The sequence below is a fragment of the Passer montanus genome, unplaced genomic scaffold (genome assembly GCF_014805655.1).
Source record: "Passer montanus isolate IOZ18808 unplaced genomic scaffold, ASM1480565v1 scaffold14, whole genome shotgun sequence".
Taxonomy (NCBI): Eukaryota; Metazoa; Chordata; class Aves; order Passeriformes; family Passeridae; genus Passer; species Passer montanus.
The window spans coordinates 9,266,618-9,280,257 of record NW_024360941.1 but is presented as its reverse complement, the minus strand read 5'-3'; the positions used below and the strand labels follow the sequence as shown (position 1 = coordinate 9,280,257).

Sequence of the window (13,640 nt, the reverse complement as noted above, 5' to 3'; positions counted from 1 at the left end):
AGCGTTTTCAGTTCAGCCCCTCCCCATGAAGTAAATCACACGCGAGGGAGTACCTTGTTTGTACGTATTACTCCATAAACCAGCAATGTTTAGTAAGCAACACAGCTAAGAGATCAGCTGCCAGCAATACTAGCACCTCATGAGATGTGTGAGACAAGAGGAAGTAAATGCCATTAGTTTCCACAAAAGCATATTCTTTTTGTAAGTGATTTGAGAATTGTCACAACAAAATACAGTAGCCATTTGAATTTTTGAAAGGCTTTTTACTTTTTTTTTATAGAGATCAGTTGAGGAATTTGCCTCCTTAAACTCTGAACCAACACCCTGTCTCACTTAGCGGCTCAGGAGCAGAAACCAAGCTATTACAGCATTAAGTGCTCATCTATGCTGGCCTTTTCCTCAAGATAAAAAGAAATTCTTCTCTCCAAGAATTTGAACCCCATGATGGTTTCTTCTTCATCTCTCTAAAATGCTTACCTCAAACACAATTTCTCTTCACAGGGAACAGCTAATAAAACATCAAACATCACATCTGAAAGCTACTGTTTGTGTCTTGAAATTCTGCTACTGTCTGCTGGGAGGAATATACCATATTGTAGGACAGAAAGTAGCTTTCTCCCTGATGCTCTCTGACAGTGCATCCTTGTCTTTGTAGTTAAAGCTTCTCTTTAATAGGCAGACATTATATTCATTAGAAGAGTACTGCCAAAGGAATGCAGGGAAGTGGTTGAATGCCAAGCCACAAGAAATGCTTCAGTAAACAATTCAAGAATATAATTTATGAAAAAATCAACCACTTATTCGGCAATTAGCAAAACAAATCCACAACTTTGCCCAATTATCTCTAAAAATATTTCGTTTTCCTTCTTTATGACAGTTTTAAGTTCTCTGTAACAGTTCTTAGAGCCATACATACAACTGATATCAAAGCACAGCAAAAATAGTATGTGTTTCAATGTGCTGATTATACTACTCTGTGGAAAACAGCACAAGTTCAGAGAACTGAAATTCATGCAAATATGATGGATACAAATGACAAATTCTCCTACAACATTCATGTCAAAAAGACCTTTTAGTTTTTGCACTTAAACAAAATTTTGTTTGTACAGACAAAGCACCTTTTGGGAATTATTTTCAAGACCTTTTTGATTAATACACCAACATGAAAAATTTATTAAGTAGTCACTTAGGGATAATTTACAAATATTAAAGATCCCTTTTTAAAAGCAAGGCAGTTCCCTCAAAATCAATCATCTCTTAGGTGAACTCAAAACAAAATGGGATACTCTGCTCCAGTCTTTTGCATGTATTATTTTGTAAGGTTTTTCACAATGCAGTTCTCATCATTTTTCCTATTACTTTTTTTGATTTCCAATATTAAAACCTGAGTTTTAGTTTCCTCTCTTTCCAAGTCCCCAGGACATCCAGAACATTCCCTGCCTGGCAATGCATTCTCTTTTCATGCTTTGTCTTTAGATACACATGTAAATCAGGGATTGTGCCAGGAGGGAGACACTGGAAGGCATGTGCTCCTCCTGGGTATCTCCTGGATGGCCTGAATGCACCAGTCGATCACTGCAAGTCATCCCTATGGCCTAGAGGTGATCCTGGTACCCTGCTCCTTCCCTCCTCCCAGCCCCAACAGCACTCCCAGCTGAAGCTGAGGGAAGGAGCACACAAAGGGGGATGTGCAGCCACAGAGAGGCCACTTTTTCTGCAGAGGTGCTGCCTGAAGCTGCTGCACACTGCTTGCTACCTTTCCTATTCATGCAACTCAGCAAGCCCTGCAGGTAGACTCACTGACACTCAAGCTAGTAAATCTGCCTCAATTACTCTATCTTGCCATGGGGAAATCCACTGTTTTGGAAAGGTTTACCCAGACTATTTAGGCAACATCTACCCTATTCCTTGCTATGGAAGGTCCTCTCTGATATCAGTTGTCTCAGCCCCTTCTGGAACAAGAATGTTTATTTTTCCTGATGAACACATCCCAGCAAAAACCTAGAGATTCCATTTCAGAAAGCCTTTCTTTACCTAAAGCTTTTACTTTTCTTACTGACTTAGCCTTATGTCTTAGGCTTAAAGAAATAAGAGTCCTATTGAATAGGTTTCTTTTTATTCTTCCAGTTTGCTGCATTGCAAGCAGTTATTAAAATGATTTGTAATACAGAACTGAATGTGGGCTACATCAGTGGCACTCAAGATTTGAGGCTGACTGACAGATAACGAACTACCAGTTTTCCAAGTAGCTGCTGACAGTCCTAGAAAGGACCAAGTTTAGCCTACTGTAACATACTGCACATGGATTCAAAAAAATGCCCTAAAATAGAATAGCCACTTCCTTCAGGCACTTCCAGAAACCAACTCCAGAAGGTATATTTGAGTTCTACACAAAATAAGTAACAAACACAGTACTTAAAAAGCCCAAACACAGGAAGACTATCTTCTGGTTTAAAAATATTTATTTAAAAGAAAAGGAGATCTATACTTAAATGGCCAGGAAAAAAAATTCCTCAGTTTTCCCCCTCCAAACCATTACTCTGCAATTTACCTTTCCCTTAAGTTTCAGCTTCAATGTTTTATAAAAAAAAAAAAACCCTGAATTTTCATTTCCTTTTCCTATGCTACTATCCTGAGGAAATTCAGCTCCATTCAGTGAAAAGTTGCATGGGATGCAAGAAGAAACTGCAATAAAATGTATCCACAATATACAAGTATAAAAATATTTTGCTTATGATTCAGTACTATAATTTAATAACTTTTTGTTGTTTCATAGGTATCTGGGAAAGGTACAGACACATGTCCTGATCCTGTTACAAGAGGTAGAATGCCAGCATTTGGTACAACATTCCAGGAGAGAGTCAAGGTGATATTCCTGTTTCCCCTGCAAAAGCAACAAAGACTATCAGCACAAATACTCAAGTTAAGTGATTTAATTAACAGTTACTAGTATTAAATACATTAGGCTTGTTTATCTGGTCCAGAAACAACAAGCTGTTTAATTTTAGGAAGTTACTTCCCACTCTTTTTTTTACTTGACTCCTTTGGAGTTGAGTGCATCACAGAACCAGTTTTACACAGCCTGAAGGCAGAAACCCAGAAGCCTGTTGCTCATAATAGCAGTGCATCTTCTAGTCTATGGAATACATAGGATATCTTGTACCCCAAGGCCATCTTCTAACAATCAAAGATGCAATAGAGATGACACAGTATCAGATGGAATATACCACATCAACGAACATACATATTAAACGCAAAGTATGTAAGGAAATCAAGATACCATGAATACCAGTAATAAAACAAATATTTACTTACTTGAGACCATTTCCATCATCAAAGAAGAAGTACTTTGACTTCATGTCTTTTAAGGACAGCCTTGGGTTATCTCCTCTCAACATGATCTTGTCCCAAAGGACCACCTGATTTAGGGCCTAAAATATAAATTGTAATTAAGTCAGCAAGGTATCTTACCAGAACACATTCAGACACTGGATCTTCATTGCACTATTCATCTAAAACCCCCGAAGTACATGCTTGCAATCCATAACTAATTTAACAAAATAACGCTTCACAGTGGGGTAATGTAATACCACTACACAGTGAACTGTGGCATTGAATAAATGGAAATAATAAGGAACATCTTAAAACACAAGAAAGACATTTAAAAAGAAGTCATATGCTTTAGAAGAATTACAAAGCATAAAGGGGTTTCTTTCTGAATTGCAAATGTAAGTCACTTTTAAAGCAGTATTAAGACTTTGTTTCAAATGAAGGACTTAAACTGAGTTTTCATGACTCTGCTTATGTCGTCAATATTTTTCCAACTTTAATGGAAATCTCTATTTGAATTGCAAGCATAACCCACCAAAAAATTTAATGTTGAAAAAGTGAGATCCCAAGTTCTTACCAGAATTTAAACTCTACAGAGTAAATATTTTACACTCTAAAGTGTAAAGTTCTTTCAAGTAGATGCTAAACAGTCTTGTTTAGTAATTTATAGAACAATTTAGAAAAATACTTCTCCATATTTGTGAGAAGTGTCGAGTTACATTGAAGAAAAATCTAAAATACGGAACAATACAATAATATCACTGCACAATCTAGTACAAATACATATCCACCATCTTGTTTAATATAACTAAGGTACTTAAAAACAAACAAACAAGTTGAAAAAGAAAGGACAGTTTTGTACTCCTAGAAAGTTAAGAAAACTGCAAAGCTTTCACCATATCCTTGCAATGTGACCACAGAAGTTTTAACTAGAATTCAGTGGTATCATGGCAGCATGGTGTTTCATGAAAGCAATTTTTTTAAAGACTGCTCCACATAGTTTTTATCAGGTCAGTAAAAAGGGTTTTCTGCTATCCCAAAGGGAAGGCTCAGTAGCAAGCAATTTAAAGGAGCAAGGCAAATTATTTTGAGAAGTATGACAAGATAACAAATGAATTATGGGGCTACAGTAACTGGTAGGGTCAACTGTGATCTATGAACAAAACACACACATCAGGCCAACCCAGAAGCCATTCTCTCTTGTTTCTAACAGCAGTCAACTGCAGAAATTTAGAAAAAAAAGTAAAATGGACAGAAAAGGTGAAGAAATTAATTTACAGTTACTATTTTAAGTATACTGCAACACAAGGCATGTGTTATTTTTCTCCCATTCTACTGGGCATATATCAAATTAGGTTTTATGGAGGTGAACTTCCCAGCCTACACTTTAACTGTCAAGAAAATAATCATGAAGGCCAGTAAAACCAGTACAGGCCAGTAGGAAATGCTCAACTCTTCTCAGCAAAACTACAGAATGTTTAAAAATAGCTGCAGTACTAAAATGGGTAATTGCTTCAAACCTCTTTTTAATACTTACATTGTTTTTCGTTGAATATTCTGCAGACAAATACAGAAACAATTGTTTAACATTCCAATCAAATATACTCTGCAGATGTATGCAAGTTAAGAAAAATACATACTGTACTTACATAACCTTGTTTTATTTTTACTAGATCCAAGTAGTCTATAATCATTACAGTGAGCTCTTACCTTTCAACATAACTCATCTTACTCATAAATCAGGGCACTGCCAGCAGTTTGAACATGTTTTAGTCATAATAAAGTGACAGGTTTTCAGGTGGGTATTGCTTTTTACTCCTTATGAAATCTAGCAGCTATTTCTCCTCCAATAATTTAAGAGTTCTGTATTTGACACTGCAAGCTAGTAACCAGAATTCTCTGCTAGACAACCTATTATAAAACCTTAAACATAAAAGTCATGACAGAATTCTTCCACAAATATCCTCACAGCAATTTTTTATATCAGAGCACCCTTGTATCCAAATAGAGTAATGTTAAACAACATATAAATACAAAATTGATGAAGTGTAGGGAATTCAAAGAGCCTTTAATGCCCATGTTAGAGAAATTAGAATATGGGATATATTTCCTATTGAAGGAGACCCCAAAATTAGCAAATTCAATTCTCTACTGACAACAAATAAAGCTCATTAGACTCCAACAAAACTCTGATCAGATTTTTGATCAGCAGTTCAAGACCTGATGACTGCCATTTGATACAGTATAATAATGCTATTCTAATAATGGAATTCTAAATAGTTGTCTATTTATTTAACAATAACGTGTGACTACTAAGAAAAACACTTTTTAATTCACAATCGAGGTTAGCTGTAATCTTTTATTTAGTAATCCTCTTTTGTAGTCTATTTGCCATTATCTCAAAAAATAAATACATTCCCTAACCAGCCTCAAAATCTGTTTTTCCATCTTCCATTCATCCCAAGACAGACATGTTTTTAAGCTACTAATTCAAAGGGCAAGAAAGTAAAGAAAGAAATATTTAAGTCCTGTTACTGCAGGAATAGGTAGAGATATTTTACTTGAAGATTTTTTGTCATCTGACTCAAAATATCAAACAAGATTTTGAAGATCTCCTTGACAGGATTTCTTATCACTTGCAAAAGTTAACAATTAATTAAATAAACTGAAAGGAGATTGTGAAAACTATATGCTCCCCTTTCCCTTGCCTAGTTCCTTTTTCTAACTGCTATTTTATTTAGCTTCTCCCAGGACTAACAACTTCTTTCTGGTAGATATGACAGTCCATGTACCTGTACGTCTTCACAAATGTTGAACAAAACCAAAAACCCCTACTACACTTTACAGCTTTAAATATTGCAAACTTTATTTATGCCAGGCATGAGAGATTCAGCCAGAATCATTAAAAAAAAAAAAAGGCTGTTACTAGTAGAAGTCATTCAAACATGGAATCTTTATGCCCACATATTGCAGACTAATCCTTGTATAAGAACATTTCTTGTAGAGGTGCTGTCCTGCCTTGCTCTGCTTCTCTCTATACACAATGTGTACAGGTCTGTGCATGTACTTTAGAATTTCAATCTCTGATTTTAATATGTATAAGCATTTCAGAGGTAAAACTCAGGAGCTTACCTCTCCTGATTCCACTTGATAAAAAAATCCTCTTATTCCTGTGCAAACAGACCTGCAAAAGTGTGATTAGCCTGTTTGTCCAGCATTTGTATAAAGAGTTGTATTTTGTGTGGGCTGCTCACACAATGCAGTGTTCTTCAAAAGGGCGAAACCAAAACACAGAGGTAATCAGTGTCTTGCCTGACAGTGACAAAAACCAGCAGACAGGGAAAAATCCCAGGATTCTCAGACCAGCTGCAAAATATGGTTTAGTGTAATCACCTGAACATGCCACCTATTATTTGGTACTGACTTCTGCAGAAAAACTCTTTCAAGAGCCTAAATCCAGACTGACAGGGAAGCAAAGAGATACGAAAGAAAAACTGCAAGTGAGAAAGAGGCCAAGAAACAATGTGATACATTTTTTAGTAAACCATATGTTTCCCAGTGAATTTCATACTATTCAATACTAAAGATTAGAGTCTTTAACATCTAAGCAAGTAAAGGATTACAATGCCTTTTTTGTTTTTAGAAGAAGACATGTACTTCTATGCAACTGTTATACAGTCAGGACTTAGAAAGCCTCACAACAAAGTGAGTTTGAAAGGTGCAGTTCCTAACTTAGGTATGACATTCAAAACAATATGCTAGATAAACCCTACCATTAATTCACTCCACAAACCACTGATACAAACTTCACTCAAAAGTAACAATGTCTAGATGTTAAACTGCACTCCCCATTATTAGATACAGTGCACTTAACAACAGAGCTTGATTTTAAAAACAAGCATTAAACAACTTGTCATCTACCAGAGACCAAACAGCTGGTTTAAGTTCTATTTTACTGCCACAGCTATGCAAAATACTATTTTTAGCTGCTTTAAATTTTTATTTTTAGACAAATTTTTTGTTTTCCCCAAGTCCTGAATATCTGAAGATTATAAAGTAACAAAAATAGCATCAAAGTGTTCTTAAACCAAAATGTTTGCAAACCATTTTTTCATTAAGGATATCTGCAGTAATATCAAATGTGACGAATCCCAGATCACTTCTTTCTCTAGGCCCAGTGAAATCTTCTACATTTTTTCTAAGAGAAAACAAAACACAACACAAGATTATCCTTTCTCATTATTTATATTTTACATGCTACATAAATTATAGGTTTTATTAGATATTTCCCTCATCCATTTTCTGTATTTTGCGTTATATACTTTTGGCTAAAACGCAATCAACATTACAAACTAACACCTACCTTCCAGAAATTATGGTGTCCCAGTTTTAAATGTCAGACCTTGCCACCACAGTGTCTAACACATTTAAATAGCCTATTGGCTTTTTCCTGTTAACGAAAATCAGTATCTAAGCTGAACTACATTTCATTTTAGTAAAATATGTTTTAGCATCGCCATATATGCAAAACTGATTGGGACACCATCAGCACAGAAGTCTGCTGGTAACCACGTTCAATATCATTTCTCAACTGTCCTTGAAAAAACAAAGCCTATTGTGCTCCTACCATTCCAATACATCAGTTTATATGAACAGTTCACACAAGTTTCAAGATTTATTCCTGTGGGATATTTAAATAATAGCATGAAGAAAACAGTTATTTTCCTCGACATTCTGGAAAACGGTATCATTTTGGAAGGCTTTATTATAAACCCACATTTGGAAAAGTACATCATGTTGCCACACTAAACCACAATGGAAAGAGCAACTGGAAAATAACAGACACACAGCAGATATTTCCATATGTATTCATAAAGCTTATCAGTTTACCAAACTTACCATCAACCATGAGGAATACCACAAGCAATTAGCTTGGCAATCAACTACGAACCTCAACTCCTCACTGAATAAATTCTTTTATGAATTATGAACTTTATAGTTATATTTTTTCCAGTTTGGAAATTAGTTAATAAAAATATTATTTCATTAAAACCAGGTTTAGTGATCGCAAATAATAATAAAAAAAAGTTCAAAAGAGAAGAAAACACTTTTGGAAATAGTAGTTAAGAAAAACACCACCAAATCTTCACAATTTAAGCCTTGGTATAAATTTCCATCTCTGCAAAAAGCAGTATATTTTTAAGTAGTAAGCCTTATCAAGCACTTGACTTCACTTCTTAAACACTGTGAGTCAGATGGAGTAGCAGGCCTTAAGCTTGGGGTCTCCAGAACTTCTCAGACATCCAAGAGAAGCAGATTAGGTATAGCATCTCCCAGCAACACCAGATCTGTGCATCACAGAAGGGACTGGCAGTACACAACCCAAATCATGCATTAGTACGCTGCCCTGTATATGCTGAGCTCACTGTAACACTCAAACACATGCTTTTATGTCAAGTTCGTGTTTTTGCAATTCTCAGTGTAGCAAGAATACAGGTTTTTTGTTTTTTTCCTGTGGTATTAAACCAGTCTGAAAGGTGATGGCAGTCCCTTTGTTTGCATTCATGTCTCCTTTCAAGTCCTGCTATTTGGCTTCCACTGGTGACACTTACCTTGGGGTGGTTCCTAAGCTGCAAAGAAGCATCACCAAATCACAGAACAGCCTGGGTTGGAAGGGTCCTTAAAGATCATCAAGTTCCAACCTCCCTAACATGGACAGGGACACTTTTCACTAGACCAAGTTGTGCAGAGATACATCCAACCTGGCACTAAACACTTGCAAAAGTGTGCTGCTTTAGCTCCCTAATCTGAGCCAAAACCAACCTAACAAAAAACATGAGCTGAGATAAAGGAACTCAGTTAAATGTCCTATGAGCCAGATTCCCCAGTGGCGCTCAGGTAAAGAACCACGTGGCAAAAACGGGAGCAAAGACCTCCACTCAAAGGTGGCTGTAACAGCTGCTGAAATGCTTGTGAAGCTACTGCCCTCCACATCACACATACTTAACTAAACGGAAGTTCTTTGTGAGGAAGTCTCCTTTCAGAGAAAAAAACCCACCCCGAAACAACACCAAAATTGGGGAAAAAAAGGTCCCCCAGCACAAGCTTGCATTAGCACGTTTTATCTGTGTAGGCAACACGTTTTGATGCGGTATTGTGTCCTACACCTGGTGCACTTCGCAGGGAAGCCGTCCCAATCACTTTGCTGCCATAGGACAAAAAGTATGCTAGGTTATCAACAGAGAAACCAAAGAGAACTAATTAAAAGGAACAGGTACTACGATCGGATAAGTGTTCATAGGTCCCTGTCCCTCCTCAGCTGGCTGGACTCCGCCGTGAGCGGCCGCTCCGCCGCGGGGCCGAGGCGGCCGGGCCGCTCCCGAGCGCCGCCCCGGCTCCCGCCCGGCCGCGCCGTCGTGGGGCTCCCCCATTGGCGGGCCCGGAGCGCAGGAGGCCGAGCCCCGAGCGCCGCGCGACCAGCCCGGGGCCGCCCGCCCGCCGGAGTCCCCTCACCCGCCCCGGCCCTTCCCCTCAGCTCCCGAGCCCTGCGCCTCCCCAGCGGGCAGCGGCTGCCGCCCGGCCCCGCCGCTCCCTCCCCTCTCGCCGCCGCACTCACAGCGTGACCCGGGAGACGGCGATGCGGACGGGCACGCTGCGCTCCTTGAAGGCGGTGGTGATGAAGCAGCCGAAGGTGAGCGCCGCCATCACGCTCAGCGAGAAGGCGAAGAGCGAGTTGGCCCGGGACAGCACGGTGTTCATCTCCCCGCTGGGCCCGGCCGGGGCTGCGGCCGCTGCTCGGGCGGGGCGGGCGCGCGGACGCGGCAGGAAGCGGGCGGCGGCGGGCGAGGGGGGCGCGCGCGACCGCCGCGGGGGGCGTGGCCTCGCTCCGACTGGGCGGGCTCTCGGAGGTCACGCCCCCTTAGCAGCTCCGCCCCGTTCCGCCAGGAGATGGGCGGGGCCGACACCGCGCCCGGGCGTAACATGGCGGCGGGGCTGGGGCTGCCTGGGCGCTGTGGGTTCGCTGCCTGCCACCGCCCCCTGTGCTTCCAGGGCACTGCCTCGCACAGGGGAGATTCTGCATTCCGTGTAGTAAAGCGCAAATAAGTTTTAGGCGGAGGCTTGTATTTTCGCTTGATGTCTGTATCTTGCTTTCACTGGAACTGTGATTTGTCGTTCCCTCCTTTGTTTCCTGTCGGGTGCTCCTGTTCATTTCCACTTTGGTACACACGTACTCAGTATGTCAATGTTCTTGCCTAGAAATTTCCTTTAGTAGCTGGGCTTGTTCTTGGAATCTTTTTCTTTGGTGTAGTGATCTCACACTTTTGGCAGGGTGAGGCAGCCTTTCACCTTACTCCACCGATTTGGTTGAAATTTCATTTTAAATTGGTACCAGCAAAGAACAGTTTATGTAGTGAGCGATTCCTGACTCCTCCTGTGTGCCCATTCCTGCTTCCCGGACCTGCAGCATTATCCGTGTGAGCACCCAGGGGAATGAGAGCTTTTGCAGTGCTTTGGGGCCGATCTTTTTGTGAAGGAAGTATTCCTGTATATTAACGCTGTATTCCTGGGTATTAACGATACCAGAACCCACCGGCGGGGATTTCTCGGGGCTGCCAGCAGGCGTCAGCAGTGATTCGGGTTTGTTTAGTTTCCTGTTCGCAGCCCTGCGGTTCCAGTGCTGCGGACACAGGAGCTGGGATGCGGGAGTGTGAAAGGGTGGAGGGCCTGATGGTGACTGAAGGGACGGGGAGGAGGAGGTGGGCGCTGCCAGGCCATCCTGGAATACCTGTGATGAGGGTGCTCTTTCTTTTCCTCCCTGTAGCCAGGAGCCAGGTCTGTGAATCAGGGGAGAAAAATCTTTGCAGATAAAGGTAGGAAGTAGAAAAGGAAAAAGATCAAGTCTTTTTGTTTTCCCCCAGACTGAGTACCTGCAGCACATGTCTGTTTAGCCTGCGGGGTGTGAAGGTACCTGAGGAGACATTCCTTTGGGACCCTGTGTTCCATGTGCAGTTGGTTTCTGTGTGCCTGTGCATTTACCATGTTGAAATCGGTCACAGGCCCAAAGAGGGTACGCTCTTTTCTGGTTTGCATTTCCTAATTCTTGGCCTTTGTGATATTTCATAAGAGTTTCAGCAGTACAGAGAGCTTCTTGTGTGAAGACTTTTGTTGGCTTGTTATTGTTTTATGCTATTCAAAATATTAATTATTGTCATGATTTATGATCTGGAACTTGTTACTGAGCCCTTGGATTATTTTTACTGAAAAGTGGGTACTTCCCCCAAAATATTTGAAGACTTAGAAGCATTTTACTGTAGCTTCATTACAGAAGTTACAGCTTCTTCATAGCTTACTGTAAGCTTCATTTCAGAAGTTATAAAATGTTTGCTACTTTAAAAGGATAATTCAAATGTGTACACCATTTTTTTTCTTGTATCACAGAAAAAGGCTTAATCACCTTTGTTCTTGCTTCTAGTTTATGTAGTTGCTATTTAGAGTTTTTCATACTAAACAACAATTTAATTTAAAAAAATGGCCCTTGGGCAGAACTTAATATAATAAATTAGTGAATTTTTCAAACCAGTGTTTAGGTACCTGCAAAAGACCAAAATCAAAAGGCATATCCAAATTAATGTGTTTTTAAGGCAGTGAAAAAAATATGGCTATTGCTTGTGGAGGTTTGGATTTATTTTAGTAGAAACTTTAAATAAATGTCACTTAAAAGCATAGTAAACAGGGGAAGACAGATGGTGTAATTTATTCAAGGACTGATCTATTACTGTTTCAGAATAAAGAAACCTATAACTTTTTAATGACTGACATCTTGCAAAATCAAAATAGGAAAATATCTTGAAATAAGGCAGTTGTGGAAGAAGAAGGGGAGATAATTATTCACAATAGCTATTTGCTTGTAAGTTCTAGATTGTTCTTTGAAAGATATAAAATATGATATTTCTTGAAGAATGGTGACATAATGTTAATGTCAAAAGTTGCTGACAGCTAAATAAGTTATGTTACTGGGAATTGAGCAAATATTATAATTAGGGAAACAAATTTGAAGGAGCTCGGGGAAGCAGAAAAGTTTGGGAGACCATTTCCAAGATGCAGTGGAATGGTATTTATTACCACTCAAGCAGCATCCTTAAGCTCAGACCAGCAGAGCACGAGGCATGTCAGTGTTCAGGCTGGCTATTACTTCAAGAAATGTCATGTTTTTCATTACAAACTCGTTGAAAAAAATGCAGAGGTAGAATTGGCAGCAGATCTGAAATGTAGAATTTGCCATCCTTCTCCAGTCCTCACTCTAAAATTATCTGACTTTGAAAATGAGTTTTTGTGCACTCTTTGATCTATTAAACATGTGTTCTTTTTTTATAGTGCCGGCACTTCAACAGGATTGATCCTTGTCAGCAGCTGATGATAAGTAGTCTTTTGAGAGAGAGTAGCTTGCTTTCTTTGGTTGACATATTTCTACTCTGATGTTCAAGTTACGGAGCGATTCCTTTCATCATCTGTAAACAAAACAGCAAGTGTTGACACTGACCATCAACAGAGATTGCTATGAGTTCTTAGTTCTCCCACTGAAGTCATATTGGTTCTAACATGGAACACATAGATGGAACCTTTGGGGTGTATGTTGTGAATTTCAGGTGAAAGGGAGGTGTTAACTTCAGCCCAGCCCCTTTAGCCTTCTTGGGGCTAAGTTTCTGACTAATTTTACAGGGGAAAGTTTAGGTGCCTGTGGCATCTTTGCACCTAGGTAGATGAGGACCTTTTTTGATCTAGGGACATGTATGTATGTTCTGATTTTTTTTTGCCATAAATCTCTAAATAATTTCTTGTATTAGTCCTTTATTAATTGTTGAAATGTTAATTCTTTAAGAGACTGTAGCAGGACGCAGCCTCTTAGGCAGCTCTGGGTAGGAAGATAAAGATTAAAATAAATGTGGCCATGATCAGCTGTCTCTTGCAACAGCCCCCTTTCAGTTAACACCTCTTCTGGATGGCTCATTTTTACAGCTGGTGTGGAAAGGCTGTGACTAAGAGAAGAGGCTTTTTGGACTGCATTTGATTCTAGTGCTCTCCTCACCTCCATTTTTTAAACTTTGGATCTACACAGTATGCAGAATAAGAAGATAAGCAAGAAGAAATTTTCACTTGTCTTTGTAGTATTATTGTGAATCCTTCAGCACGAAAATCTCAGGGAATTTTTAATGTCTGATTTCAGAATGAAGTTGATCTTCTACAACATTGTCTCATTTAATGGCATAATAATATGGCAAAATAAAAGCTGCATCACAGAGAGAACCAAA

At 39.5% G+C, this 13,640-nt stretch overlaps 1 protein-coding gene and 1 long non-coding RNA gene across 2 annotated transcripts; one reads left to right on the top strand and one right to left on the bottom strand.

Annotated features, from left to right (window-relative positions):
• Window positions 1-253: 253 nt before the first annotated feature.
• SPCS3 (signal peptidase complex subunit 3) lies at window positions 254-10,223 on the bottom strand. Its single transcript, XM_039700211.1, has 5 exons — window positions 9,947-10,223; window positions 7,455-7,528; window positions 4,868-4,944; window positions 3,316-3,431; window positions 254-2,884 (listed from the first exon to the last, which is right to left on the bottom strand). Exons 1-5 carry the CDS (start codon window positions 10,087-10,089, stop codon window positions 2,752-2,754), a joined length of 543 nt encoding a protein of 180 aa, XP_039556145.1. The 5' UTR covers window positions 10,090-10,223; the 3' UTR covers window positions 254-2,751.
• On the top strand, window positions 9,894-13,640 carry LOC120497989. Its single transcript, XR_005626606.1, has 3 exons — window positions 9,894-10,021; window positions 11,153-11,201; window positions 12,706-13,640. It is a non-coding gene; the product is annotated as an uncharacterized LOC120497989 (long non-coding RNA).

What these genes read in the sequence shown, in the direction of transcription:
- SPCS3 (XM_039700211.1), bottom strand. Translation starts at nt 10,089, where the DNA reads ATGAACACCGTGCTGTCCCGGGCCAACTCGCTCTTCGCCTTCTCGCTG. An exon ending in GCCGTCTCCCGGGTCACGCT is followed by an intron (nt 7,529 to 9,946) that starts GTGAGTGCGGCG and finishes GTTTTCTCTTAG; the next exon opens with AAAAAATGTAGAAGATTTCA. An exon ending in GATGATGGAAATGGTCTCAA is followed by an intron (nt 2,885 to 3,315) that starts GTAAGTAAATAT and finishes TTGCTTTTGCAG; the next exon opens with GGGAAACAGGAATATCACCT.